The sequence below is a fragment of the Cibotium barometz genome, chromosome 63 (genome assembly GCF_041138505.1).
Source record: "Cibotium barometz isolate CiBa-2024 chromosome 63, ASM4113850v1, whole genome shotgun sequence".
In the NCBI taxonomy this organism is placed as follows: domain Eukaryota; kingdom Viridiplantae; phylum Streptophyta; class Polypodiopsida; order Cyatheales; family Cibotiaceae; genus Cibotium; species Cibotium barometz.
This window is the reverse complement of record NC_141108.1, coordinates 3,894,226-3,920,814: the sequence shown is the minus strand read 5'-3', so window position 1 is coordinate 3,920,814 and position 26,589 is coordinate 3,894,226. Positions and strand designations below refer to the sequence as shown.

The following is a 26,589-nucleotide window of genomic DNA, read 5'->3' as shown; positions in this document are numbered from 1 at the left end:
GCTTGGACACATGAGACATGAACCTAGACACATGAGCAATGAGCCTCGACCTATGAGCCTATACACATGAGATTGGAGACATGATTCTAGAGCTAGGTATACCTAACATTATACCGACCAATTATTATTGGCATAAAGACTCATATGGATATACCTATTCATGTCCTTGGAAGATTTTCCTCATCTAACCTGGTTTTTGGAGTTTTTTGAGGTTTTTGAACTATTGGGGGTGATTAAGGATCATAATACTAGTGAATGGTGATTATACAAGTAACTAAATGTTTTTTGATTGATTGCTTCTAAGCTACCAACTCAACAATGCATGAAAAAATAAAATAAAAGCAAACTAATACAAGTCAGAGGGAACAAAAGTTGTGGTTGATGGGGCTTCAACCCATGGCATATTTTTCATATTCTATGTTTCTCATACAGATTGTCTATAGGAAACACCCTTGAAACTTGATAGACTCGGGATGACTTCTCAATAAGGGGATATGCAACACCTAAACGAAATGGATATGGAATGCAACCTTCCAAAAAAAAAACACAACATCCTTGTTATCCTTACAAACATATGGTTGAAAAGGAACAAGAAAAAGAAATATCAAGAAACTCTAAAGCTAATAGTCCAAATCATCTTAGCAGAATTCTTCAATTACTTCAACCTAAATATCTCAATTCACGCTAATGTAATTCTCATTCACCTAACGATCAATGTGAATTGGGGGAGAGTGAAAAACTAAAGAGCTACTAGAAAACTTGTAACAAATTTCAACAATCAGGTGTGAAATTGATGTAATTGACCAAGAAGACAAAATTGGGGACTATTACACAGTCACAAGAAATGTTTCGTCTACTTTATCCTGTCATCTTTATAGGTTATTTTAGAAAAATTGAGATGGAGAGGAGAAGAAAGTGAAGAGGGGAATAAAAAGAAGAGGGAAAGAATAACTTTTTTTTATTTAAAATAAGTATCAAATTTGGGTGAAATGGCATTTCGTGTAGAAGTGTTTCATTTTGTTTCAAAAACGTTTCGTTTGTTTCGTGTTTCGTAGGGACAAAACGGGTTTTCACGTGACTATGATCTAAGATCACAACCTTCTTTGAAATCTGACCACTCAGACTGGTTTTTGCAGGTAGAAGCATCACTGGTATAGTCTTTTCTTATCCCTTTGTCATTCTATTGCGTGACTTGTGAAGACTTCCAACAGGGCTGTTGGGACTTCTCAATGGAGACTCTCATATACAGTTTGGAGTTTCAGAGGTATGAATCAAAGGGATGCCACCTCTATACCATTCAGCCCGCAGACAGTCCTCATTCAGGGCCAAAAAAGAGCCAAAGAAGAAAGAATACAAATGTCTAGATCTGTGTGACAAGGTTGCCCTCTTGCTCTCTTCCTCTAGTTATTTTATGAGGGAACCTGAAGTAGGCATCATCTACCTATTAGGATGTCCAATGGAAAAGCCGATGGACATTGAGTTCACAAACTACACAACAACTTTTCTAGAGGCTGCTTGCAAGAAATTACATCCTCAAAACATCTTTGAGCACACTTTGTTTTTGTAGGCATATGCTCACTTATGGTAGTGCTATGTGTGAACAGGGCTTAACTAAGGGCACTTTTTCCCATGTGGTTTTTCCCCTTGGACATCAAGTGTGAAAGGACACTCGAACATATAATATTTTGTACTTCTATATTATATGGATGTGGCACACATGCAAGGGTTGACTTGCATTTTGTGGATACCACACTTTTGGCTCTCTCTCTCTCTCTCTCTCTCTCTCTCTCTCTCTCTCTCTCTCTCTCTGTACTTTCCAGTTCCAGTTTCATTTTTTTAGGTGCCAATAGTATCATCTTTATTTTTTCATTTTCTGGGTTTTTTTATCCAGACATTGTATCAGATCCACCATGATGTAACTTTTGGTCTCATAGGTCATTATGGCCTTTTGAAGACGTTAATATAACATTTCATTTCATTTCATTTCATTTCTCTCTCTCTCTCTCTCATTTCTGTGTGTGAGCTATTCTACCCTGCACCTAACCCTAATGTGTAGGTTTGTGTGTGTGAGTGTGTGAGTCCAACACCCAACAATTGGTATCAGAGCTGGGAGCTGGGAGCTGGCCCTGAAAATCTGCAGCTGGAAGAAAACCTGCGAATTTCCGTCGATAGGTTGTGAAATTCCATCGCTGGACTGCCTGCTTCCGTCTGTCGGTTCCGTCGCTGCTCCACCGTCCGGCCACCAGAGACGGGCGGCACTAGTGGGGAGCCCACCACCGCCGCCCAACTCGCGCACCGCCCTCTCCAGCCGGCTGCGATAGTGCAGCCAGGTCCGCCGCTACCCAGAAGCGCCAGCCGTCCGGCGTCGCCCCTCTGTTCCGAGCCCCGGCCGTCGACTCCCGTGCGTACTTGTCGCTCCTCTGTTCAGGCCGCCCTCTCTGCTCCGTCCCGACCCGCCATCGCCGTTCCTGCTCCAGCCTCCGCACGCCACCGTCCATCCTGCGCCGACGATTCCAGGCCCCCGCTAACCTGCTCCGTCTACACCTACGCGTTCGCCCAGCGCCGCCTCAGTCCTCCCGTTCTGTGCTTCGCAACCTCCGCCCGTTGTATGTTCCGCTGCCGCCGGGTCCCTGGCGCCGCCTCGCCTCCGCCTGGATCGGCAGCTGTGTGCGCCCTCCTCGACACCTGCAGCTCAAGCGCCTCTGTTGGTCCGCTGCCCAGAGGCCACCGCCTCCGTCCGCCGAAGCTCAGTGCCCAGGCTTCTTCACGACTGGATTGCACATCCCCATTTGCAATAGGTAACGCTGCTGCTTTCTGTCGTCTGCAGATCAACCAATGGGTGAAGAGTCCTCCTCTCCTGGCCTAAGTTCATTCTTCCCGACTGTGCATCAGTACTGCCCAAACGTGAAGGTACCTTTGTTTCAGCAAAGAGAAAAATTAAACAAAGTAAACAAAATAAGCTTTGCAGACACTCCGCTCCAGATTCGACAAAATTTTGGGGGTTTGCCAGGAAGATTTGAAAGCTTGCAGGTGGTTTTCAGGCAAATTGGGGGATTTCTCAATTTGAGGCAAAATTGATAAATTGCAATTTGGGGGTTTTCAAAATTGAGGTCAAAATCAGCAAATTGAACCTCTTTCATTTGTAGAAATTTGGGGCTTTTGTGAAAATTGGCCAATTAGATGCACATTAAAGCGATTAGAGTGCATAAAAATTGTGGATTTTCAGATTGGAGCATGTAATTGGGCATTACAGCTGCGATTTGTCGCGTATGTATACACATTGTGTGTAATTGGACAATTTGGTGCAGGTTTACACTTGCTTTGGTTTGCAGGCATACATTTGCACAGGACATTTGGTTGCCTGGCAGTGCACATTGGTGCTTGGTTTGCTTGCAGATATATTTTGTTGACATGGCACAGAATGCTATAGATGTATTTGGTGTGCTCACCCAGGAGGACAAGCTGGATGGATCTAACTACTCCATCTGGAGTTTCATGATCCGTTATTTGCTGGTAGCCAAAGGGCTTTGGGGTATCGTGTGTGGTGATGACACACGCCCACTTACCATACAGCCAGCCACGCCTCAAAGGGGAGGTGCTCAAAGAGCTCCTGATGTAGAACCTGCTCCCACACAAGAGCAGAAGAGATGGGACTCTAGAGATGCATAGGCCATGTCATTGATAGCCCTTTCAATGAAAAGGACTATTATTCCGCACATTCGTTCTTGCAAGACATCGTCTTGCAAGACATCGAAGCTTGCATGGGACACATTGGAAGCAATGTATCACGTACGCAACGAGGCAAGAGTTGCCTACTTGAAGAGGCAATTGGATCTTCTTTCTATGGATGAGGGTGACTCCATGGCAGATCATCTCACCAAAGTGAAAGATTTGCAGGAACAATTGCTCAACATTGATGAGGTTATCCCAAACAGACAGATGGTCACCAACACTCTTCATTCTTTACCGCCTTCCTACTTGGGTTTTCACACCTCTCTCAACCTCTCAATGAGAGGAGGTGGTGATCCCGTCACTTTTGAAGAGCTCGTGGGTTTACTCTTGCAAGAAGAGCAAACAAGAGCAAACTTATCGAGCAACCGTAGTGGAGACAAGGCATTTACAGCCAAAGATAAGGGCAAAGCAAAGAGCTTTAGGCATGGGGGACAACAGTCTAGCAAGGCTGGTCATGGACAGCCCTCTTCTGGTGGTGAAAAGTTTGACAAAGGGGATGCAAACAAGCCCAAAAAGAAGGGCAAATGTCACTACTGCCATAAGCCTGGACACTACATCAGTGAATGTAGAAAGTGGATTGCAAAAGAGAAAAGGAAAGAAGCAGGCAATGCAGTAGTAGACTCTTCTGATGACAAAGCACATCAATCAGCTAATGTAATCCAGGAAGAGTACACTTTTTTGGTCACATGCACTAGTGACACACCAAGTGCTTCAGACTTTGATATGTCTTGCATTGCATCTGACAGACAGAATGCATCATGGTATTTTGATAGTGGTGCTTCGAGCCACATCACTTCATGCAAAGATGTATTTCAGCACTTCGTTTATGCTTCAAATGGCCGCACTGTATCATGTGCAGATCATACCACATATCCAGTAAAGGGAATTGGTAATGTCATACTTATTGCAGCCAATGGTGCCAATATATGTATGAAAAATGTATTGTATGTTCTAGGGATAAAGAAAAATCTGCTCTCCGTCTCAGCCATAAACGACCAAGGTTTAAAGGTTGAATTTGAAGATGGGAAGTGTTTGGTAAAAGACCCATCAAAGGGTTATGAAATAGTCACTTTTGGAACACGATACAAAGGTTTGTATAAGCTGGACAGCTATGACAAGCGCACTTATGATGCAAATACAGTGGCTGCCCACACTCCTGCTATGCATGATGCAGAGCTATGGCATGCTCGTTTTGGGCATGTAAATTTTCAAAGTTTGATGCTTTTGCAGAAGCATCATATGGTTGATAATATGCCGCCTCTTGAGTCTCCACCAAGACATGTATGTGAGGGGTGTATTTTGGGAAAGATGCAACGAAAACCATTCCCCAAAGATGGAGCTGTTAGAGCTGAAAGTAAATTACAGCTCATACATAGTGATGTATGTGGTCCAATGCGGACACCATCCATAGGGGGGCATCTTTACTTTGTCACATTCATTGATGACTACTCCAGGTTTACTTGGGCTTACCCTTTGAAAGCGAAAGCAGATGTGTTTACATGCTTTCGACACTTTGTAGCAATGGCTGAAAATATGTGTGGATGTAAAGTCCAAACACTCCGCTCAGATAGAGGTGGATAATACATGTCAAATGCATTCATGGATTATATGCTTCAAAAGGGCATCAAACACCAATGTACTGTGCCTTATACACCGCAGCAGAATGGTGTAGCTGAAAGGAAAAATAGATCTCTCATGGAGATGGCAAGATGCATGGTGAAAGCACAAAAGTTGCCTCACAAATTTTGGATGGAAGCTATAATGTGTGCAACTCAGGTGTTCAACAAAAGCTTTGGAAACCATAACACCATTTGAGGCTTGGTATAGCCGAAAGCCACCAGTGGATTATATGCGTACATTTGGGTGTTTGGCATACGCACATGTGCCAGAACAACTCCGAACAAAGCTAGATGACAAAGCAATTAAATGCATTTTTGTGGGCTACAGCAATGAAAGCAAAGGATACCGTCTTTATAATCCAACTACACGAAGGATTTTTGTCAATAGAGATGTGGTATTTGTTGAAAATTCAGAACAGCCCATGTACAGCTTGTACAAAAGTAATGATACAGGCATACAGGACATGTTTGATGGACTTTTACCCATTGCAATTAGGGGGGATTCAGATCAGCCAGCCCCAACACAACAAAATCCTCATGTAGAACATGTGGAACAGCCAGCATTGGTTGCAAGCTATGCAAGCTGAAATTTCTTCTATAATGAAGAACAATACATGGGATCTTGTGGAATTGCCTAAAGGCAAGCATGTCATTGGAACAAAGTGGGTGTACAAAGTCAAAAGAAAGTCTGATGGTACTATTGACAAGTACAAAGCAAGACTTGTGGCTAAAGGCTACTCCCAAAAAAAGGGAATAGATTATGAAGAGACTTTTGCTCCTACTTCGAGAATGACCACAATAAGATCAGTGATTGCATTGGCTGCACATAAAGGATGGAAAGTGCATCAATTGGACATCAAAACTGCATTCTTAAATGGGGATTTACAGGAGGAAGTATATGTAAATCAGCCCATTGGTTTTGTAGTTCCTGGTGAGGAACATAAAGTATGCAGGTTACACAAAGCATTGTATGGGTTAAAGCAAGCTCCAAGAGCTTGGTATGATAAGATACATGCTCATCTAACCAGCCAAGGTTATGAGAATAGTCCACCTGAAAGCACATTGTATGTGAAGAAAACCGATGCCGATATTCTCATAGTCATCTTGTATGTAGATGACATGCTCATTACAGGTACTAGCAAAGCACAAATTTCAGATTTCAAAGCTGATTTGAAAGCTGAATTTGATATGTCAGATTTGGAACCTTTACGCTACTATCTCGGCATACAGTTTATGCATACAGATGATGGCATTGTTATGCAGCAAACTACATACATAAAAAGTTTGCTAAAAAGGTTTCACATGGATGAATGTAAGCCCATTTCTACTCCGGTAGAACTAGGTGTATGGCTTACTGGAGAGCCTTTTGAGGCCGGCATTTACAGCCAGGCAGTGGGATGCCTCATTTACTTGTGTAACACGAGGCCAGACATATCTTTTGGGGTGTCTTTGTTGAGCAAATTCATGCACAGCCCAGGCACAAAGCATTGGCAAGCAGTCAAACGCATTTTTCTTTATCTTAAGGGTACCCTGGATCTTGGTTTGTTCTATCCCAGGGGGGGCAGCTTGCAACTTTATGCATACAGTGATTCAGATTGGGCTAGTGATTATGATACCAGGCAATCCACCAGTGGGAATTGTTTTTTTCTTGGCCGTTCATGCATATCTTGGTTGAGTGAAAAGCAACCCACTGTTGCTACATCTACTTGTGAGGCTGAGTACAGGGCAGTCTTTACAACTACAGTAGATTGTGTATGGTTGAGGAGACTATTGGCTGATCTTCGTGAGTGTCACCAGACACCCACCACCATTCTCACTGATAGCCAAAGTGCTATGGCCGTGGCACGAAATCCAGTATTTCATGCACGTACCAAGCACATTGAGATTCATTATCACTATGTCAAAGAGAGGCTACATGCAGGGGAGACCAGTTTATCTTACTGGCCTACACACTCGGGCACGCTAGAGTGCGGAGGCTCGGTTCGAGGTAACTCCTCTCGGGCGAGGTAGGTCTAGAGCAGCTCGTGGTGGGTCCACAAGATCCACTATATCAGTGTCCTCCACCTCCTGGGTCCGAAAGAAACTGGTGATGGTTGGCTGGCGAGGGAGGGGGCGGGGTGGCTGGGGCCAAAGCTCTCTCAAGAAGGTGTCCCTGTGTCTGCGGAGCTCAAGCAGGAAGAGGCCTAGGTAACGCTGGTCCTGGAAATCAATGATCCTGGAGTGTGGACCAAATCCCTCATGAAATAGACAATGAAACCTCCCGCGGATCTCATAGTATACTAGGCAATGTCATATGTAATGCTCCTCCGTCTCAACCTCTGTGTGGCATAATCGGCACATCCTCTCTGTATGAGCTTCCCGGCTCTAAAGATGTGCTCAGCTCTACCTGTCTCCACTCTGATATATTTGTATCTATTTGTCTAAATCTCGTTCTTTCTACGAGGTATTATATTGGTCACGTATGTTACTCGGCCCGGGCCTGAAACATACTCGAAACATTCTTACATACCCAAATGCGTATGCGTTTGCTAAACGTAGGTTATGAACTATGGATATGGGTTTCATCCCACCGCCTACATTGTAAACTCAAGCTCTCCAAGCTCCATTATAAAAACTTACAAAGTTACAACTTACAAGTTACATAAATGCTCATTGCGTGGACCGATTTTCGATAAAAAAAACATAGCAACTTTCAAAAAACGTAAAACTTTAGAAAAACATTTATATAAAAAAAAGCACGTATGAAACGTGAGTTTCAAACGTGTATGTTGCAAACGTTTGCTTCATGAAGCAAACGCGTATTTCATGAACTATGCCCGTATCTGGCCAATCGCAATCCGCATGGCATGGGACATGTGAACACTCAAGTGGCCCGACTGCTGGATGAATCCATCCTCAATGAGTGTGAGGAAGTGATCTCTATAGAAGTGCATCTTCGTGGGGAGCTCTGGAGGTGTGATCTATGTGCAATGGGTGTAGAGACTAAGCAGATCTAACTGGATAACCCAGTTGGTATCCACATGAGAAAACCGGAGAAAAGGGGAGTCCAAACTATACTGAAGGGGGGGTAGGCAGTCCATGCAGAGCCCACATACTGAGAACCAAGTGGAAACTAGTGCATACCATACTCCAAAGTGGCCCTTAAGTGGTAGTTGTCTTGAGGACTCCAGGGCAAGCCTTGGGTACCTGTGGGGATCCATGTGACTGATGCGATGGAGGTATGTGACTGTCTGGAAGAGTGCATCAACTACCATCGGGGCTGCAGCAAACTCTGCCTGGATAATCTGGTGTGGGACAGATGGTTTGCTGCGGATCATACGGGAGAACATCATGACCTGGGGCCTCTCAACTCGCTACCAATCCTCATCGGATAAACTTGGCCCCCAGAAGGCTGCTGCATACATCAAGGCTGGTGTGACGAGGGTGTCAAAAAGCCAACCCTTCGTCCTGGGCTCTTGGAAATGTGCCTGGAGGCACTGCCGCTCAAGTAAGCTCAAGGGTGCATATCTCCGTGTCACTCTGGCATGTGTTGCGAGAACCATGGTAAAGCGTGGGCCACTGAAAGTGACACCAAGGTAGACATAGGATGAGACAATCTCTACAGGATCCCCTCTATATGTGAAGCTCAATCTGGATGTGAAGGGGCGAGAGGTATTGAAGACCAGGTTTTACCAAGGTTAACAAAGAGGTCCCGCTGAGTGCAAAAGTCATGTAAGGCATCCGACTGTCTCTGAAGCCCCTCAGGTGAGTCTGAGAGGAGAGAGAAAGAAAGAAAGAAAGAAAGAAAGCTGTATTAACATCTACTAGAGGCCGAACTCGACCTATGAGACAAATCAATGTACGACTGTCAATGTCTTCTGGATGTCCAGAAAAAAAAAGGACAAAATGAACATGAAATAAAGTATGAAAGTACTGAGCTATCACTCTCAACCTCCTCCTGGCATAGTCTGCATATCCTCTCTACTCTAGGGATCCGTGCTGCCCTACCTGCCTCAATCTCAAGTTGGTGTGATGACATTTTGAGCTGGCCAATCGCCACTCGGGCACTGAGGCCTGTACACATCCATGTATCCAGGTCCCTATTGAGATACGCATAAACTAATCTCTGTAGTATAGCATTTTCGGCGGTAGAGGCTGATTGGGTGTAATCCAAGTCTCTTGAGTGTATTGCTGCCATAAATCCTGCCGAAGGACTCTGTTCCTCTCACTGTGAGAGAGTTGGATGTGTGGTGTACTGGAAAGGTGGCAGGTGATCTATGTCAAGACCATGCTAAGTGAGCCACTGTATCATCTGTGAATACCATGATCTCCTATCTCCACTCTCTGCGAGCTGCCTAGACGCCTCAAAAGCTCCATGTGAGAGTCAATCTGATGGCATATCTCTGATCTTCTGTATGAAGCAGATCGTCTAGAAGAGGGCCTCTACTAGCATAGGAGGTGCAGCAAACTCAGTCCGGACAATGTCATGTGGGACGGAGGGTTTGCTGTGGATCATCCGTGAGAGCATGAGAATTTGAGGCCTCTCTATCTGAGACCATGTGGAGGTGGCGAGCCCAGGTGCCCATACTGCTACAGCATACATCAAAGCAGGGGTGACTAGTGTGTCAAACAACCACCCCTTCGTGCAGGGCTCTTGGAAGTGTGCCTGGTGACACTGTCTCTCTAGCATGGCCAGAGCTGCATACCCTCGTGTGAGTCTATCCCTGGCTGCCTGTGCCATAGTAAATCTTCCTGGCGGAGTCGTAAATGTAATCCCCAGGTACACATGAGTCTACCACCTCTACCTGTCCTCCTACTAGTGTGAAGATGGTCGTCGAACCAGCCCTGAGGTGTGGAAAATCATGGCCTTGGTTTTCCCAAGGTTCACTGTAAGCCCCCTCTGTGCAGAAGTCGTCGAGTGCATGGAGATGGTGCTGTAGTCCCATCTGCGACTCAGAGACCAGGATAATATCATCTACATATAGCATAGTGTGGACTGTGGTACCTGAGATGTCTACCCCGTCCCCACCACCGTGACCAATGAAGTCAGCCACCTCACCGATGTATAGCCCAAATAGTGTAAGAGAGAGTGGGCGTCCTTGCTTCACACCTATGGTGCTAGCAATAACATCAGATAGCCCCCCAGGGCATCGTATGCGCCCAAGGACCTGCTCATATAAAGCATAGATGCCCCAAACCATCTCTGATGGGATCCCCAATGACTGTAGGCACTGGAAGAGTCTCTCTTGTGGCACCGTGTCAAATGCTTTGCGGAAATCCAGAGAGAGAGAGAGAGAGAGAGAGAGAGAGAGAGAGAGAAAGATATATTAAGCCTCTACTAAAGACCCAATGGGCCTATGAGACCAAAGTGGTACAATAATGTGCATGGCATATCTCATCATGGAGAGAGGGGGAGGGGGAGGGGGAGCGGGAGGAGGTGGACGAGGAGGAGGAGGGGGAGGAGGTGGTGGTGGTGGTGGGAGAGTTGGAGGTTTTAGGGAGAGGAGAGAGATGGTGGGGAGGGAGAGTAGGAAGAGACTAGACACATACATGCCCAGAGAGTAATGTGGTTCCAGAGTCATCATTCCGACTGCATCATTATGCAGTGGTCACTGATTGGGAGAATCATTGGAAGTTGGCTTTCATGGCAAGTTTGAATATCTTGCTGCACAGAGGGCACACAGACCTTTCACAGCTAGTCACTATCAGTTTCATGGTCAGATAGTGTTCATACTTGTTTCTCCATTTGAATTAAGATTCATGAAACCTCCAGGGTTGCCCAGTCTAGTGAGGGTTTCCATACATAGAAGGTAACCCTATCAGAAAAAGTACAAGGTTGTGAGCCCTGAAAAAATAACTCCCATCTTGCACAGTAGGACCATACATTAAGTATGTAAAGTATGGAACATGTATGATTATTGAAACCAGTATGGAAAGTCTTGCACATATATGGTAAGCACCTATGCTGCATTTTTTTATAGATAAAGTTGCACAACCCCCCCCCCCCTCCCCCATATACATACATGTGCTATAATAAGGCAAATCTTGCTTCAAGCTACTCGTATAATATGCCCATTTGCTAGCGTTACACACAAGATCCTTATCATTAAGAGAAAATGCAGAAGATGAGATTATGCAAGTAGGAGGCACCGATGCAGATGCAAAGAGGTGTGAACCAAATGAAAGAAAAAACAGATGGTTTTGAAAGCCCTACACCCCCCATGCATGCGTCTACCTCCATACAGTACCTCCATACAGTATGACACGGGGGGATTTTGATATGGTGTCTTGGAAAATTCTCCAGCAAGAATATGAAAATAAGCATGTTTACAAAACCATATACACATATAGATAGATGGATAAATTGTCAAAGTCTAGTGGAAGCATTTACTTAACAATGTAATTATGCACATAGAACATTTGAGCAATAGAAAATGAAACGGAAAACAACCATGCCTTTTGCTTTGCTGATATGAAATGGAAGTACACTGGCTGAATGTTCACTAATTACCTCTTTGTGCTCTCAATCTCTTATCAAACCAGAAAAATGTCCATCCTTTTGTCCGGTTCTGTCTGCCACTGTCCCTTTGTTTCTGCCCATTTTTCTCAGCTGAATTGATCCGTCACTTTCTGTCTTGATTCATCTGTCCATGAAGGAAGGGGCTACTGCCTACTGAATTCCCAGTCTCTCCGACTGCTCATAAGGCTCTACTGGATATGTTTGCTTGAGAGCCAGCTGAAGGCTGGAATGATGAACAATGAGGGTGGTTGTGGCTTGCTTGTGTGTGTATGAGTGTTTTCTTTCTTTAAGGGGGGAAAAGGAAGGGGGCGGGGGGGCGGGGGGGCGGGCTGGGGAGGAGTTTTTATAGACTTTCTCACCCCAATTTTTCTGGCCTGCCTTCTTGACTCCTTGCCATAACCACAAATGGGCTGACATAACCCTATGTTTCCCCTACTAAAGGGTGTTTCACCCGCAGCCAGGCCCTGCCCACATGGGGTCTTTGGGTGGCTGTTCTGGACAACTTATGCTCTTCCACAACCATCTTTTCCCTTCCCAAATCTGGGATTTGGGTCTTGATGGCTGATTTGATGAAAACCCAGGCTCTTTGCCTTCTTTGCTGATTGGCTCTGTCTTGTTACTAATTTCTTGATCTTCAGAGCTGATTTCTTCAACATCCCGCTCCTGAGCATCACCCATTTCCAACGGAGGCTAGTGAGTATCCCATTTCATAATTGACTTTTGCTTCTAGTTCCTGGATTGTCCATTCTCATAGGTAATGTGCTTCCAGGCAGATGTAACCTGCCTTTGGCGTGCACCTACATCAAACCAATGTGTTCAATCCCTAACCTCCATTCACTTACTCCTCGTGAGGGCAAAGGTCTGCTATACCCTAACTCTCCTATGCTACCCTGTGCATGTCCTCAACTGTCTTGGCACATGCATCTAAAGACTTGGACGCATGGATAGATGGAGGGATGCATATATATAGATTGATGGATGGATAGACAGATTCAAAAAAATCCAAAAAGTAAAAATATGCAATGAATAACGGATGTAGAGCACCCCTATATATGTATAAGTGCTTTCTATATATGGGTGCTAAAGATGTAAAATCGAGAGGGTCTCATACATAAGGAGATATTATATGTTAGATCCAAACATAGACTCTAACTTCCTTCCATTCATAAACAAGAAATTTTCATAGTACTAGCATACAGCATCTTAATATACACATGAAAGGGAGGACTCACTGCCCAGAGACATTTCAGCCATAATCAATGCAAATAACCTCTGAAATTGGCAGCCCAAAGGTAAGTCCAGACAATGCAGCTTTGACAGACTCCGCAGCCCCCAAGAATGGTGCTCCTAGATATTCAACAGCGTTAATTAGATTCCATAGTGTCTCATTTACCTCTGAGAACATTGGATGTAAAAATATAATTGAAGGACAAGAATATATTCAAGAAATGGGTAAGGATAGGAGCAGACCAACAGCAAAGTATGTATGTATATGATCATCCAACCACTGCTGATACATCCTTGGAGCAATCTCCAGCTTCAGCCATTCCAAAAAGTAACGGAATACATTATTTCCTAGGGAGTGAGCAAATACAAGAGAAGGACCCCCTCGAAGCTTTAATGCTATTTCAAATGTTGACCTGCCAAGCATTCACAGAAACCGTAAAGAGACTTTTTATCATCATCAACGCAAAGATTTGATTTCATTTTCAATAACAAAGCCAATCTTCCATTAACATTATCTGCCCCAGACAGAGTCTGAAACTTTTGTGGGTGGTTTTTTAGTGACTCTATCAAAGGTGCACAACTTGGAGCTCAAGTTTCAAAGTTGCACTCTTTTTGGTTACTTAAAAGAGAACTCTTCTTTTTTTCTCTCTTTTTTCTAGGACCTCCCACTCTCAAACCCCCCCAGAGAATCCTTTCTTGGATAATTATTTTGTCTTCGTTGACTCCAAGTGCATACCTGCAATTATAAAAAGTCTACGAGTGCAGATATGCACTTGTTCTTGAAGGAGTATTTTGTTTTCTTTGACTCATGTGCAAGTGCATACCTGCACTCGTAAATTTGATCTAACCTTCTTTTCCATTTCTAAATTCAAAACACTCCCCCTTGGGCTCACATTTAGGGCCCTATCTCGTGGCACAACCATGTGCTTATGTGGAGGCACTTTTCTTAACACCGTTCTGAACCATTTCCACCACTTCGCAGTGCATAAACTGTTGCTGATTTTCTTTGCTCCACATTGGCTCCTGCCCCTTGCTCCAATGGTAATGCTTTCTGCCTCAGGGTGGTAGCATTCCCTTCCTTGTTCGCCTGCAATCCATGTCCAACTCACCATTTACTATGGGGCTATCTTTCCTTGCAGCAGCCCTACAAATACAAGGAGATTTCCTTACTTTTTGTGATTTCTTTACTCGAAGGAAATCACAAAAGAGCTCAAAGAGGGCCAGCACCCAAACAAACAGGATCAGGGGGGTATTTACAATACAAGGAGATTTCACCACAGAGACCACAGAGTTACAAGATTCTCAGACCCTTGCACCTATGTACAAAATTGCTCCAACAAACCCTTAGCCCAGAAGCAATGCTAATGCCAGTTTTAACTCTACATAGCTGCAATTTATTTCATTCCCTGGAGGAAGATTCTAGGCATTCCCAGGCACGGTGTAAACATTCTCTTTCTAATGCATGCAACGTTTTGATTAATGAGCTCAGCCAATAATATACTCCAATAAACTATCACCGCTTTATGTTTTCACCTAGATGCTTACTTCAATCTGTAAAAATACAGATCTCTCTCCTCGAGCATTGGGCCAGACAGTCTCCAATCATAAGGTGCAGCAATGATTGCATCAGCTTCGATTCCAAACTCAACACACCACTCCACCCATTCTTTCCAGACTGATGACAAAGGACCTGGAAGCAATAAAAAGAGATGATTACGCCTTTCCCAATAAATTTACTTTAGAGAAGCTATATACTTATAGAAACAAGAACCATAGATGCATAGATACTTTCAAAAAAGCAAACTCTCTCCATTATAACCTGTGATGTAGCCAGGATCAAGCTCTGTTATAGCAGCAAGACCAGAGTCCGGACGAGATTTGCACTCAGGATGATCTGTCTGATTATGAGCTTCTAGAAGCATGCACTTGAGCCAGCAGTTGGGAACAGATATAACCTGCAAAAAGTAGAGATATCTCAATAATCTTTTAGAAAAAATTATGTTCCAGGGACCATAATTGATCCATAAGGACTGGTTTGTAAAGATAGCTCACATGTTTAAAATCCCCAAATCAGCTGGCTAACGTGGCATTGCAGGTACAGTAGGTGGAGGTAGTGGCTCTATCAGGTGGCCACGACATGGCGGCAGTGAGCTGAGGCTGCTAAGGCAGCACGTGGTTGTGGCTGTGCGTGGCAGCAAACAGCAATGGGCAGCAGTGGCGCCAGGTGGAGGCGCAGGCTATGGCGACAAGCTGGGTAGTTCAGCTAATGGCGAGTAGATGTGGTAGGTAGAGTGAAGATGGTCGGTGTAGAGGGAGATGCTTATCCCAGCTCTTATACCATGTTGGTGTACATGGTACCATGGTGATGGCTAGATGGGCAAGAGAGAAAGAAAGAAAGATATATTAAGCATCTACTAAAGACCCAATGGGCCTATAAGACCAAAGTGATACAATACTGAACATAACTATCTCATTGAGGTGATACAAAACTGTCCATGGAAACTCATCATGGAATACTTGGAACATAGAAACATGAGAGGAGCATCAGCCCCGAGTAGATGGTATACCACTCTCCAAAATATCAAGCATGGGGCTAATGAGTATGGCCGAGAGGTCTCACTCAGCTACATCACGTGGAAAGGTAGCTCCATGGCGGTGGAGCATGTCCTAGATCTGGAGCTGATGAGAAGATCGTGGCCGACATCTGGGGGCCAGGGAAGCAGGAGGCGTCGAGCACGCTAGAATGCAAAGGCCCGGTCCAAGGTAACTCCTCCCGAGCGAGGTGGGTCCAGAGTAGCTCGAGGTGGGTCCACAAGATCCATTGTATTAATGTCCTCCACCTCCTGGGACTCCGAAAGAAATTGGTGATGGTTGGTTGGCGAGGGAGGGGGCTGGGTGGTTGGGGCCGAAGCTCTCTCAAGAAAGTGTCCCTGTGTCTGCGAAGCTCAAGCAGGAAGAGGCCAAGGCAACGCTAGTCCGGGAAGTCAATGATCTTGGAGAGTGGACCAAATCCCTCACGAAACATAGTGGAACCTCCCGCAGATCTCATAGTATAATGGGCAGCGGCATATGTTAATGCTCTGTGTGGCATAATCGGCAGATCTCTCCTCTCCAGGTCTCGGTATGAGCTTCTCAGCACTAAAGACGCGCTCAGCTCTACATGTCTCCACGGTAGGATGAAACCCGTATCCAGCCAATCACAATCCACATACATGGGACATGTCAACACTCGAGTAGCCCGGCTGCTGAATGAATCCATCCTCAGTGAGCATGAGGAAGTGATCTTTGTAGAAGTGCATCTTCGTTGGGTGCTCCGGAGGTGTGATCCATGCGCAATGGGCGTAGAGGCTGAGAAGATCTAACCGGATAACCCGGCTGGTATTCTCATGAGAGAGCTGGAGAAAAGGGGAGTCCAAACTGTACTGAAGGGGTGGCAATGTCAGAATATGCAACGGAGATGACAGCAATAGAGAAGGAGAGAGAGAGGCGTGTAACTCTGCTCTATATACACAAGAAAATTCCAAATACTGAATACAATGAGTGGGGGGCCAAGGGGCCATTTTCTACGGCCCCACATGAGCAATCGGCCAGTAGTAAAGACAGCCGATAGCCTACTGATGGCCCACGACCTGCACCAGCTCTAGTTGGCCAGCCCCAGTGAGTCGGCCCTCACACGTGTGGAGTCGGCCAGCATTTGGACCAAGTCGGCCTACTATAGAAGACTACCTGGGGGCAGCAGACTCAGTCGGCCACCATCTGGATCAGCCAGGAGCCAAATAACAACCTCCCACACCTGGTAAAAATAGGGAAAAATATGGAGAGTGGGGAAAAATCAGAAAACACCTAACTCAAAAAGGGCACACCCACAACAGAGGCCCTAGTGTAAATATACAAACAGGAGATGACTGCTAACACCCCCTCTCAGCGCGTGGATGTGGGACCAACCCCAGTGAGCTGGAGTGCCGCTGAAGCAGCAAAGCCTAGAGACTTCGTGAAGAGGTCCACCGCACTGTCCTCCGTCAAACAAACCTCTAGCAAGATGTCATCAGCAACAATCTTTTCAAGAACAAATGCCTTTGGATGACCGTGGGTTCCACCAATGAAAGCCCAATCCTGCCAAGTAACCTCTGCAACCTCACTACCTCACAAGCAGCACCACAAGCAGCCCGGTACTCTGCCTCTGTCGACGACAAGGCAATAGATGGCTGCCTCTTACTGCTCCATAAAATTGCTCCTGAGCCAAGGGAAAAACTGTAGCTTGATGTCAAGGTCCTCGTGTCTGGCTCTCCTCCCCAATCTGAGTCACTCCAACCATGGAGTCTGACTCCATCCATCAATCCCCCTCCCGTGTAAAAGAGTCCAAGATCCTTCGCATACCAATGCGGGATCCGAAGTAAGCTTTTCTTTAAGCTTTTTAAAGGCTGCAATTTCCCAATCAGCCCATCGAAACGGAGTTCCCTTCTTTGTTAAAGCATGAAGGGGCGAAGCAATCTCAACAAAATACCATATGTACTGCATGTAATAGGAACACAATCCCAAAAAGCTGCGTACATCATGCACGGTCCTCAAATCTGGCCAATTGAGAATTGCTTCCACTTTCGAAGGATCCATACGGACTCCATCTTTAGACACGATATGCTCCAAGACGATATGCTCCAAGAAGTGTATCCCTTCCAAGAAGAACTCGCTCTCCTTGCCATTAATGACCAACCTATGCTTCCGGAGTTCTTCAAACACAATGGCCAAATGCTTCCTATGCTCCTCCTCTGAGCGTGAATGCACAATCATATCATCAAAGAATGTGCCCACAAACGCTCTATGAGGCCAGAAAATCCTGTCCATCATCCTGTTAAAGATGGCAGGAGCATTTGTCAAGCCAAAGGACATGACCAAGAACTCATATAGCCCAAAGGTGGTCCGAAATGCTGTCTCATGCACATCCTCGGGTCTAATGCGTATCTAATGATACCCGCTTTTCAAGTCTATCCGACTAAAGACTGTGAAGCCCTGTAAGTGGTCCAATATGTCATTGATCCTTGGAATAGGGAATCGATTCTTGATGGTGTTCTTGTTTAGCGCCCCGTAGTCAATACACATGCGCCAAGAACCATCTTTCTTTTGCACTAAGAGAACAGGTGAGCAAAAGGGTGATGAGCTAGACTGAATCAATCCCTTTTTCAACAACTCCTGTACTTGGCTCATAATTTCCTCTTGTTGGACTGCACTAACACGGTACGGCGGTCTATTTGGTGGGGTACTCTCCCAGGAATAAGATCAATAGCATGATCTTCTGGCCTTTCTGGAGGAAGTTCTCCTGGCAATGACTCGGAAAAATAATCCTGGTACGCACGTAGTAGGAAATCAGTCCTGTCCTTATCTAACATAGACAAATTAGATTTAGACTCATCATCTTTTGCATCCTTTACAAAAACCAAGTACGCAGAAAGATGCTTTTTCATTACTGATGAAATGGCCGAAGCCAATACAATAGGAACAGATTCCCCTTTAAGCTTTACATCCATAATATGCTCTTTCCCTATATGAGTCAAAGTAATATTCTTGTTATACGTATCCACCACCGCATGTACTCTATGACACCATGGCATACCCAACAAAACATCACACCCATCAAGTGGCATGATATAGAACTCCTCACTGTCCACATAACCCTGCACATGAAGCCTCAGCTTCCCAATAATAGGGGTAACACGTTCTACAGACCCAGGACAAGCCATATTAGCCTCACACAAAGGCCCCATATCCTCTGCGCGGATCCCCAATCTGCCAGCCAAATCTGGTGAGATAAAGTTGGCTTAATTGCACTAGAAATTTGGAGATTTTGCAGAAATTGGCACTATTTGCAAGCAATTTTGCATATTACAGGCACATTTGGTTGGCATTGGGGCATTTCCGCCAATTTTTTGGGTATTATCGGCACATTTGGTTGGCATTGGGACATTTCTCCCAATTTTTGGGCATTACAGCATTTGGTACAGGTGACAATCGCATTAGTAGATTAACAGGATTTGCGCACTTGCAGCTCTTACAAGTGTCACCAGCTGATTGTGTTTTTCACTGCACATGTATACATTTGTGGTTTGCTGCAGTATATGTATGCCATTGTGGACACTTTGATAGATTTGCATCATCATGCAATACACTTGCAGATTTGGGACACACATATGTATTTCTCCTGGTGAATGAGTTCCCTTTCAGTCCATTGGTTATCTTGCTACTTATCTCCCGCATTCTTACGGTTTTGTTGGGCATCGCATACTCGTGGTGACTTGTGACAGATTTATTGTGCTATCATGGCCAACAGTAATAATGACCTCTTTGGAATGCTATCTCAAGAGGACAAGCTCAATGGGGACAACTACCCTATGTGGGCTTATATGATGTGTCATGTTTTGGTTGCCAAAAATGTATGGCTGTATGTGGATGGCACTGAGAAGCGTCCTCTTGCACCTGCTCCAGCAGAAGGTGCAGTGATTCCCGCTCACCCTCTTGCAGGTCCACCTCCTCGTCTTCCTCCTACTCAGCAGCAGCGTACTTGGGATGCTAGGGATGCTCAGGCCCATGCATATCATTCCGCACATTCGTTCTTGCACCACTGCAAAGGGTGCTTGGGATACCTTGGCGGTTGTCCCGAGTAGTGAACTAAAAATAAACGCTGATGTGCTGAGGTGTAGCAGAGAGTGAGATGCTGTCCCATGAGCTGAGGTAAAACACTGGTATGCTCTACTGTAGCAGAGAGGGCTTTTGTCCCATGAACAGATATGTAATGATGATGTGATCTATGTGGCTCAGAGGGCTGCCATCCCAAAGTGTAGCCAGATGTAAAACGCTGGAGTACTGTGCTGTAGCAGAGCGGGCTGCTGTCCCAAGGTGTAGCCTGATGATAAAACACTGAGGTGGTGTACTATCAGGCGATGATGATAAAGCAATGTGGTGTAGGGCCCGGCAGCAGCAGCAACAACAGCAGCAGCAAATGATACCTGATATGATTTATGATGTGGTACAATGATGAAGTGATGAGGCAAAGCTATATATAGTCTGTGGGACTGCTGGTCGGCCAGCCTAAAGGCTGTCGGCCAGCAGCAAAGACAAAAAATCCCAAATAAAGCCCAGTAAAATCCCCTTTTTAGGGCATTGCATGCAAGACTTGGAAGGGAAATCAAAGGACAAAGGGGCGAGCTCATCCGCCAAAGTTGTGGAGTCGTCAGCTTTTGTCACCCTAATTGATCTAGAGTCCGATACTCCCTATCCAATGGAGGAGCATGCTTTTCCTTGTTGTTCCAACTTACCTCGGTGGATTTTGGACAACACTGACACACAACACATAACTTATCGCAAGGACTGGCTTGATGCATTGCAGCAACATTGCGGTAGACTTGCCATTGGAAATAACTCTAGTGTCCCCATTCTTGGCGAGGGGGTTATGCCCCTCATTTGTCATGTGCATCATAGATGCCATGGACATTCTCAAGGCTAAATCCAGAAGGGGGCAAACAGATAAAGACCATGAACCAGTAGAAGATAGGTAGAACCAGAATGTAGGAGCTTCAGGCGTAGCATCTGAGGTGGACATGGAGCAGGACAAAGTGGGATCATGGAGGGGAGCAGACGGCTGAAGCGCATGATCCAGATAAGGGCTGTCGGCTGATTCCAGAAGGGCCAGGGGCTGAAGCGCATCATAAAAAATAAAAGAGCATGCGTTTTGGTATTTTCTGGCAGGGCTGCTGGCCGACCAGCAGTCGGCCAGTTTCCCATGGATCCCAAGGCCTATATAAAGGCGCACTTGCTCTTTGTGTTAGGCATTCTCTCCCACTAGGGGATTGGATCATTAGAGGTCCCATAGGGGACAGATTTAGGTGTCATCACCTTTTATGTAAGGCAGCCCATGGCTGCAGATTCAGATACCTTTTTGTATCATAGAAATATACTGATTTTCCAGCACACCTCTCTCTCTCTACTCTCTCTCTATACTTGCGTTTTTTCATCAGATGGTTCTCAAGAGTGTTTAGGGCTGAAAGAAGACTACCCAGAGCTTCCGCGTGTTACATTGGGATGTCATGGACATTCTCAGGGCTAGATCCAGAAAAGGCAACCAGATAAAGAGCAGAAACAGGTTAATAGAGCACAGAGCAACTGTTGGCAGTGTAGACTGGAGCTGAAGGTCAGGTGGCTGTCGGCTGCTCATGGACATGGTCGGCTGAACCAGAAATAGGGGCAGCAGCAGCAGGCGCCAGCAGGAGGACCAATCGGTTGCGCATCATGAACAGGAAGGACCAGTTGGCTGCGCATCATGAACAAGGAGGAGTCGGATGTATTAAATGACATTTTATGCATTTATTACTGGCTGACCAGCAGTCGGCCAGTTTCCCATGGACTTCAAGGGCTATAAATAGGCCCAAGTGCTCATAGATTTAATCATTCTCTCCCTCTAGGGGATTGGATCCTTAGGAGTCCCATAGGGGACAGATTTTGGTGTTAACCACCTTTTTATGAAGGCAGCCCATGGCTGCAGATTTAGGTACCTTTTTGTACCATAGAATATACTGAATTTTCCAGCACCTCTCTCTCTCTCTACTCTCTCTCTATACCTGCATTTTTGCATCAGATGGTTCTCAAGAGTGTTTAGGGCTGAAAGAAGACTCCCAGAGCTTCCGCGTGTTACATTGGTATCAGAGCATCAAGCTCAGCAAAGCTAAACACTGATTCAGTCCCAGATGATGGTGTACACGTCCAAGGTACAGGAAAGTACATGGATACGAAGCCCAAGGCGAAGAGCACACAAGCGGGAAGAACTCCCAGGAGGTTTGTTGGTGGTGTTCCACAGTGCCAGATGGGGATGGCAGTTCCGTGAGCCAGATAGGTTCTGAGGCAACGGTCCCAAGGGAGGTTGATCCTCCAAGGGTGATGTGAGAGTGCCAGACTCAGTTCCAGGAATGAAGACCAAGACGGTGTTCCGGGTCAAGGCAGGAATGGATTGTGGACTCGAGGGAAAACAGATGCATAGATCTTCATCAGAGACAGAGTGATTTGGAGAATAGGCCGGGTTTTCAGAGAAAAAGGGTTGCCAGGGATGGATGATGACAGAGGGACTTCGGGACAGGATTGGGATGATGACAGTCATCCAAGAGCAGGTTGGATTCCCGTTATCAAGTTTAGTAGAGGGGGATGTCATGTGCATCATAGATGCCATGGACATTCTCATGGCTAGATCCAGAAAAGGCAACCAGATAAAGAGCAAAAACAGGTTAATAGAGCACAGAGCAACTGTTGGCAGTGTAGACTGGAGCTGAAGGTCAGGTGGCTGTCGGCTGCTCATGGACATGGTCGACTGAACCAGAAATAGGGGCAGCGGCAGGCGCCAGCAGGAGAACCAGTCGGCTGCACATCATGAACAGGAAGGAGGACCACTCGGCTGCGCATTATGAACAGGAAGGAGGACCACTCGGCTGCGCATCATGAACAAGGAGCCCAAGTGCTCATAGATTTAATCATTCTCTCCCTCTAGGGGATTGGATCCTTAGGAGTCAGTCCCATAGGGGACAGATTTTGGTGTTAACCACCTTTTTATGAAGGCAGCCCATGGCTGCAGATTTAGGTACCTTTTTGTACCATAGAATATACTGAATTTTCCAGCACCTCTCTCTCTCTCTACTCTCTCTCTATACTTGCGTTTTTGCATCAGATGGTTCTCAAGAGTGTTTAGGGCTGAAAGAAGACTCCCAGAGCTTCCGTGTGTTACATCATTCTAGATGGCAATGGAGGGAAGTACATTTTGAGAGTGCTATATGTGCTAGATTTAGGATTCCATCTCCTTTCTGTACATGAGATTTGCAAATTGGGCACTAAGGTGGAATTTATGGAGGACTTTGTGGTCATTCGTGACCCTCTCACTTGACAAGATCCTATGGCAAGGCATAGAGGACCATGGCCTCTACAAACTCACAGCTCGTTACTCTCACACAAGTACCCGCACAAGCAATTTTTGGCATGCTAGATGTGGACATCTTCATTTGGAGGCCTTGCGGAAGGCTTTTAGAGACAAGCTAGTGGATGGGGTACATCAAACCATTGTGATAGATGTAGATGAAATCAAAGCATGATAGAATTTCACAAACACTGGAGGCTACGAACTTTCCACAATCTCCATGGCGACCCTACACAATGTGTCCAAAAAAGATATCACCATGGTTAGGTCTGCCTTGTCTGTCAAGCCTGCAGTGGAAAGCATTGGAATATGTGCCCTCTATGGCATCTTCTGAGTCTCAAAGAGATATATTACTTTTCATACGAAGAGCATATTAAAATGTTTACGAAATACGGAGTGATTTTTTATTTTATTTTTTTCCTTCTGTAGTCACAATTTGATACCCGCCAGGAGGCCTCTTGGTCTTCCTGCCTGGATGTGTTACAACTGTGGTCCCAAAGCATCAACAATAACTATGGGGGCCTGCAGGGATTTGAACTCCGGGACCTCCCCTCCCCAAGGTCACCGATATCACCTATTATAACAATCTTTCAATTGACGCTAACTTTGCAATGTGAGGTGGGCTGCTGAGATTTTTCCCCAAAATCCCATCAATGCTGGCATTGCACCGAAACATTAAGCAAGCAGGCAAAAGCAAAGAAGGGTGGATGATGGGCATACCTTTCTTGTGTCAAGCCAGACAGGATCAAGAGGCCTGAAGTCGAGTGGAGAGAAAGGGCAGTCCAGAAATGCCCAGGCACGCAGCCTTGTGCTGGCAAAACCAGGGATGATGACTCCAGAGAGCTTGGAATTGTGCGGACTCCACTGCTTCGAATCGACACCGGCTCCTCCAACGCAGGCATGGTTCCAAAACAACAGAAGGAAGAGATAAAGCCAGCCCATACCTTGTAGCTCAGCCACCACGATGGTGATAAGAGGAGAAAACGCCCTCTAATTAATCATGATTAGATGTCCATGGCATTTTGCCGATTGATTGCATAACGAGCGCTGCGTTGAGTATAATGATTGATCCAAAAGCCACAGGCAGAGTACCCCTTCTACAAGAGAGTCGACTTTATATACGACTCTCGTGCTGCTCACGTGCTGCCCCATATAAGTCCATTAAGTGTGCATCTCCTGGTCTCCACACTCGTGAATCCTAAATGGGAGACTTGACTCTCGAGTCACTAACATATAAGTCCATAAAGTGTGCATAAAGTGTGCATCAGTGAATCCTAAATGGCTCTGGAGTCACTACCATGGCCATTTAACAAGTTGGGAACACTGGTGATTAAGGTGGCATTGCAGGTTCGGGTCCGGGTCCGGGTGTGTGTGTGTGTGTGTGTGAGAGAGAGAGAGAGAGAGAGTTTTCTTTGTGCGTATGTAAGACAGATTCCTTTTAGGATCACCATATATTATTTTGTAATTTTTGATGAGGACTTACAAAAGAGACAAGAATAAGCACTTGTAAAATCACAACAACAATAAAATAACTCCCTTAGCCTTCAAATCCTAGGCAACTTTCATACTATATACTATTGAATTCTTTAAATTTTCAATAGTTTTAGTCAATAAAAGTATGGAATGCTATACAAAATGGTAGTGAGACAAGACACAATTATGCTTTATCTTTGAAATTTAGAGAGTTTGTATATTATAGCAGATACTACACTTCAACAAGTATATTTCCTTACCTACTCACCATGTTAATGTTGCTTTATCCTCAATTTGTCTTTGTTGTTTTGGCAAATGAATGGGCACAAGTCTAAGTCTTTGGAACCACTTAGAATCACATCCCTCGTGGATGAGATTTGTTAACAATTCCATGCGTCCAAGCAACAATTATTTTGGAAATGCAGCCAAGAAAACCAACATAAAACACCCTCTCTTTTTTGTGTGCTTTTAGTATTACCCCCACTAGAATGATATGGAATAAGTGTAGTAACAAGGGTCCCTCCTCCCCCTATAGCCTCATCCTTGACTCCGTGGCCTTTATGAAAAAATTGCTTCCTTTTTTAGTTGAATATTATGCCCTTCTTTACGAGTGGAGCATTATTAGCGACATAGATGCTGCCTACACTCATCTTGGTACCAAAGGAGTGTTGGGAGAAATGAGGCTATGCTCAACAATTCCACACAGATGTATGATGAATGTTAGGAGGAGCAAGAGTGTACTTGCACATACAAGCTGTCTAAATGCATAAGTACTGACATTATTCAAGATGTGATTTATACAAGTGAGTAATAAATAAAATGTTCTAGGTATCTAGGGTTACATCCAAACAAAGAATGCTTTAGGGAATCTATAGAGAATCTACAAAGGTGTAACTTATTATGAATACCACCTCTTAAGTTGCACTTACATATTAGCAAATAAGAGAGAATACCACCTACATCAGCAAATAAGAGAGAAAACTAAACAAAATCTAATTATCTTCAGAATCTGTTTTAATTGACCTCTAGATAAGCTGGATTTGCCATGTTTGACTAAAGAAGAATTTCACGAAGATTCTCTTGACAAATGTGTTAGTTTAGCAAATGTAGTCCATTTGGCATGTTTTTCTCCACAACATGTGGATGGCTTGGTTAACACCTTTGACCAATGCAAGGGGAATAGTCCAATATGTACCATTTCTCCTAAGTAGGGAGGGCATGTTTGAGCTTAAGCAATGTCAAATTCCTTACCAATCTTGAGATATTTTGATTTTTATATTTACAAACGACGAGGTCTAAATTGTCTAATGAGTTTGTGCATTCTGGTATATTCCCAAGTGGTTCTTGAGCAGTGTGAACTTAACTAGTGGCTTTATAAAGATGTTTGCCACTTGATTATGTATTAAGCAATATTTCAATGCTCCTCGACGTACCTTCCCTTGAACAAAGTGATGATGAACTTCAATGTGCTTGGTCATTCAATGCTTCTTGATGTACCTTTCCTTGAACAAAGTGATGATGAACTTCAATGTGCTTGGTCCTTCAATGCTTCTCGTCTCGCGATAAACCTCCCCTTGAACAAAGTAATGATGAACTTCGATTTGCTTGGTCCTTGCTTGAAAAATTGGATTGTTAGTGCTTCTTTAACTGTTTGAATATAGAATGGTTGGATCTTCAGATTGTACCTCTAATTCACTACTTAGCTTATCTCTCCTTAGCCATATTGCTTCACATGTAGCATTGGTTGATCTTTTGTATTATGTTTTTGATCAACCAATGCTTCCCACGTATTTGATCCTTTGTATTATGTTTTTGTATTTTTTGTATTATGTCTCTATTGAGATGAAAGTGCCACTATTTTGGTTGCTCGTTGCTTTACCATGAAATTTCCCCTAATCCAAGTTAGAACACATGTAGCATTCATTGATCCTTTGTATTCTATCTATGTTGATGAAAGTGCCACTATTGGTTGCTTGTTGAACGCTTATTAATATCTGTACAATCATCTACGCTTCTCACAACAATTACGCAATCAGCATTTGCATAGCTATATAAGTATGTTTCTTAATCATATTTCAATCCATGATCCCATGTTC

The 26,589-nt window shown here is 44.7% G+C and overlaps 1 protein-coding gene across 1 annotated transcript in view; it reads right to left on the bottom strand.

The window, feature by feature from the left end:
* The window catches only part of PSAT1 (phospholipid sterol acyl transferase 1), a 74,681-nt gene extending 50,536 nt beyond the window's left edge, over positions 1-24,145 (bottom strand). Inside the window, 5 exon segments of the mRNA XM_086795764.1 lie at positions 13,121-13,197; positions 13,321-13,490; positions 14,623-14,767; positions 14,897-15,032; positions 23,741-24,145. Of these exon segments, the coding sequence (XP_086651890.1) occupies positions 13,121-13,197; positions 13,321-13,490; positions 14,623-14,767; positions 14,897-15,032; positions 23,741-23,962 (750 nt within the window). The 5' untranslated portion in view covers positions 23,963-24,145.
* Positions 24,146-26,589: the final 2,444 nt, after the last annotated feature.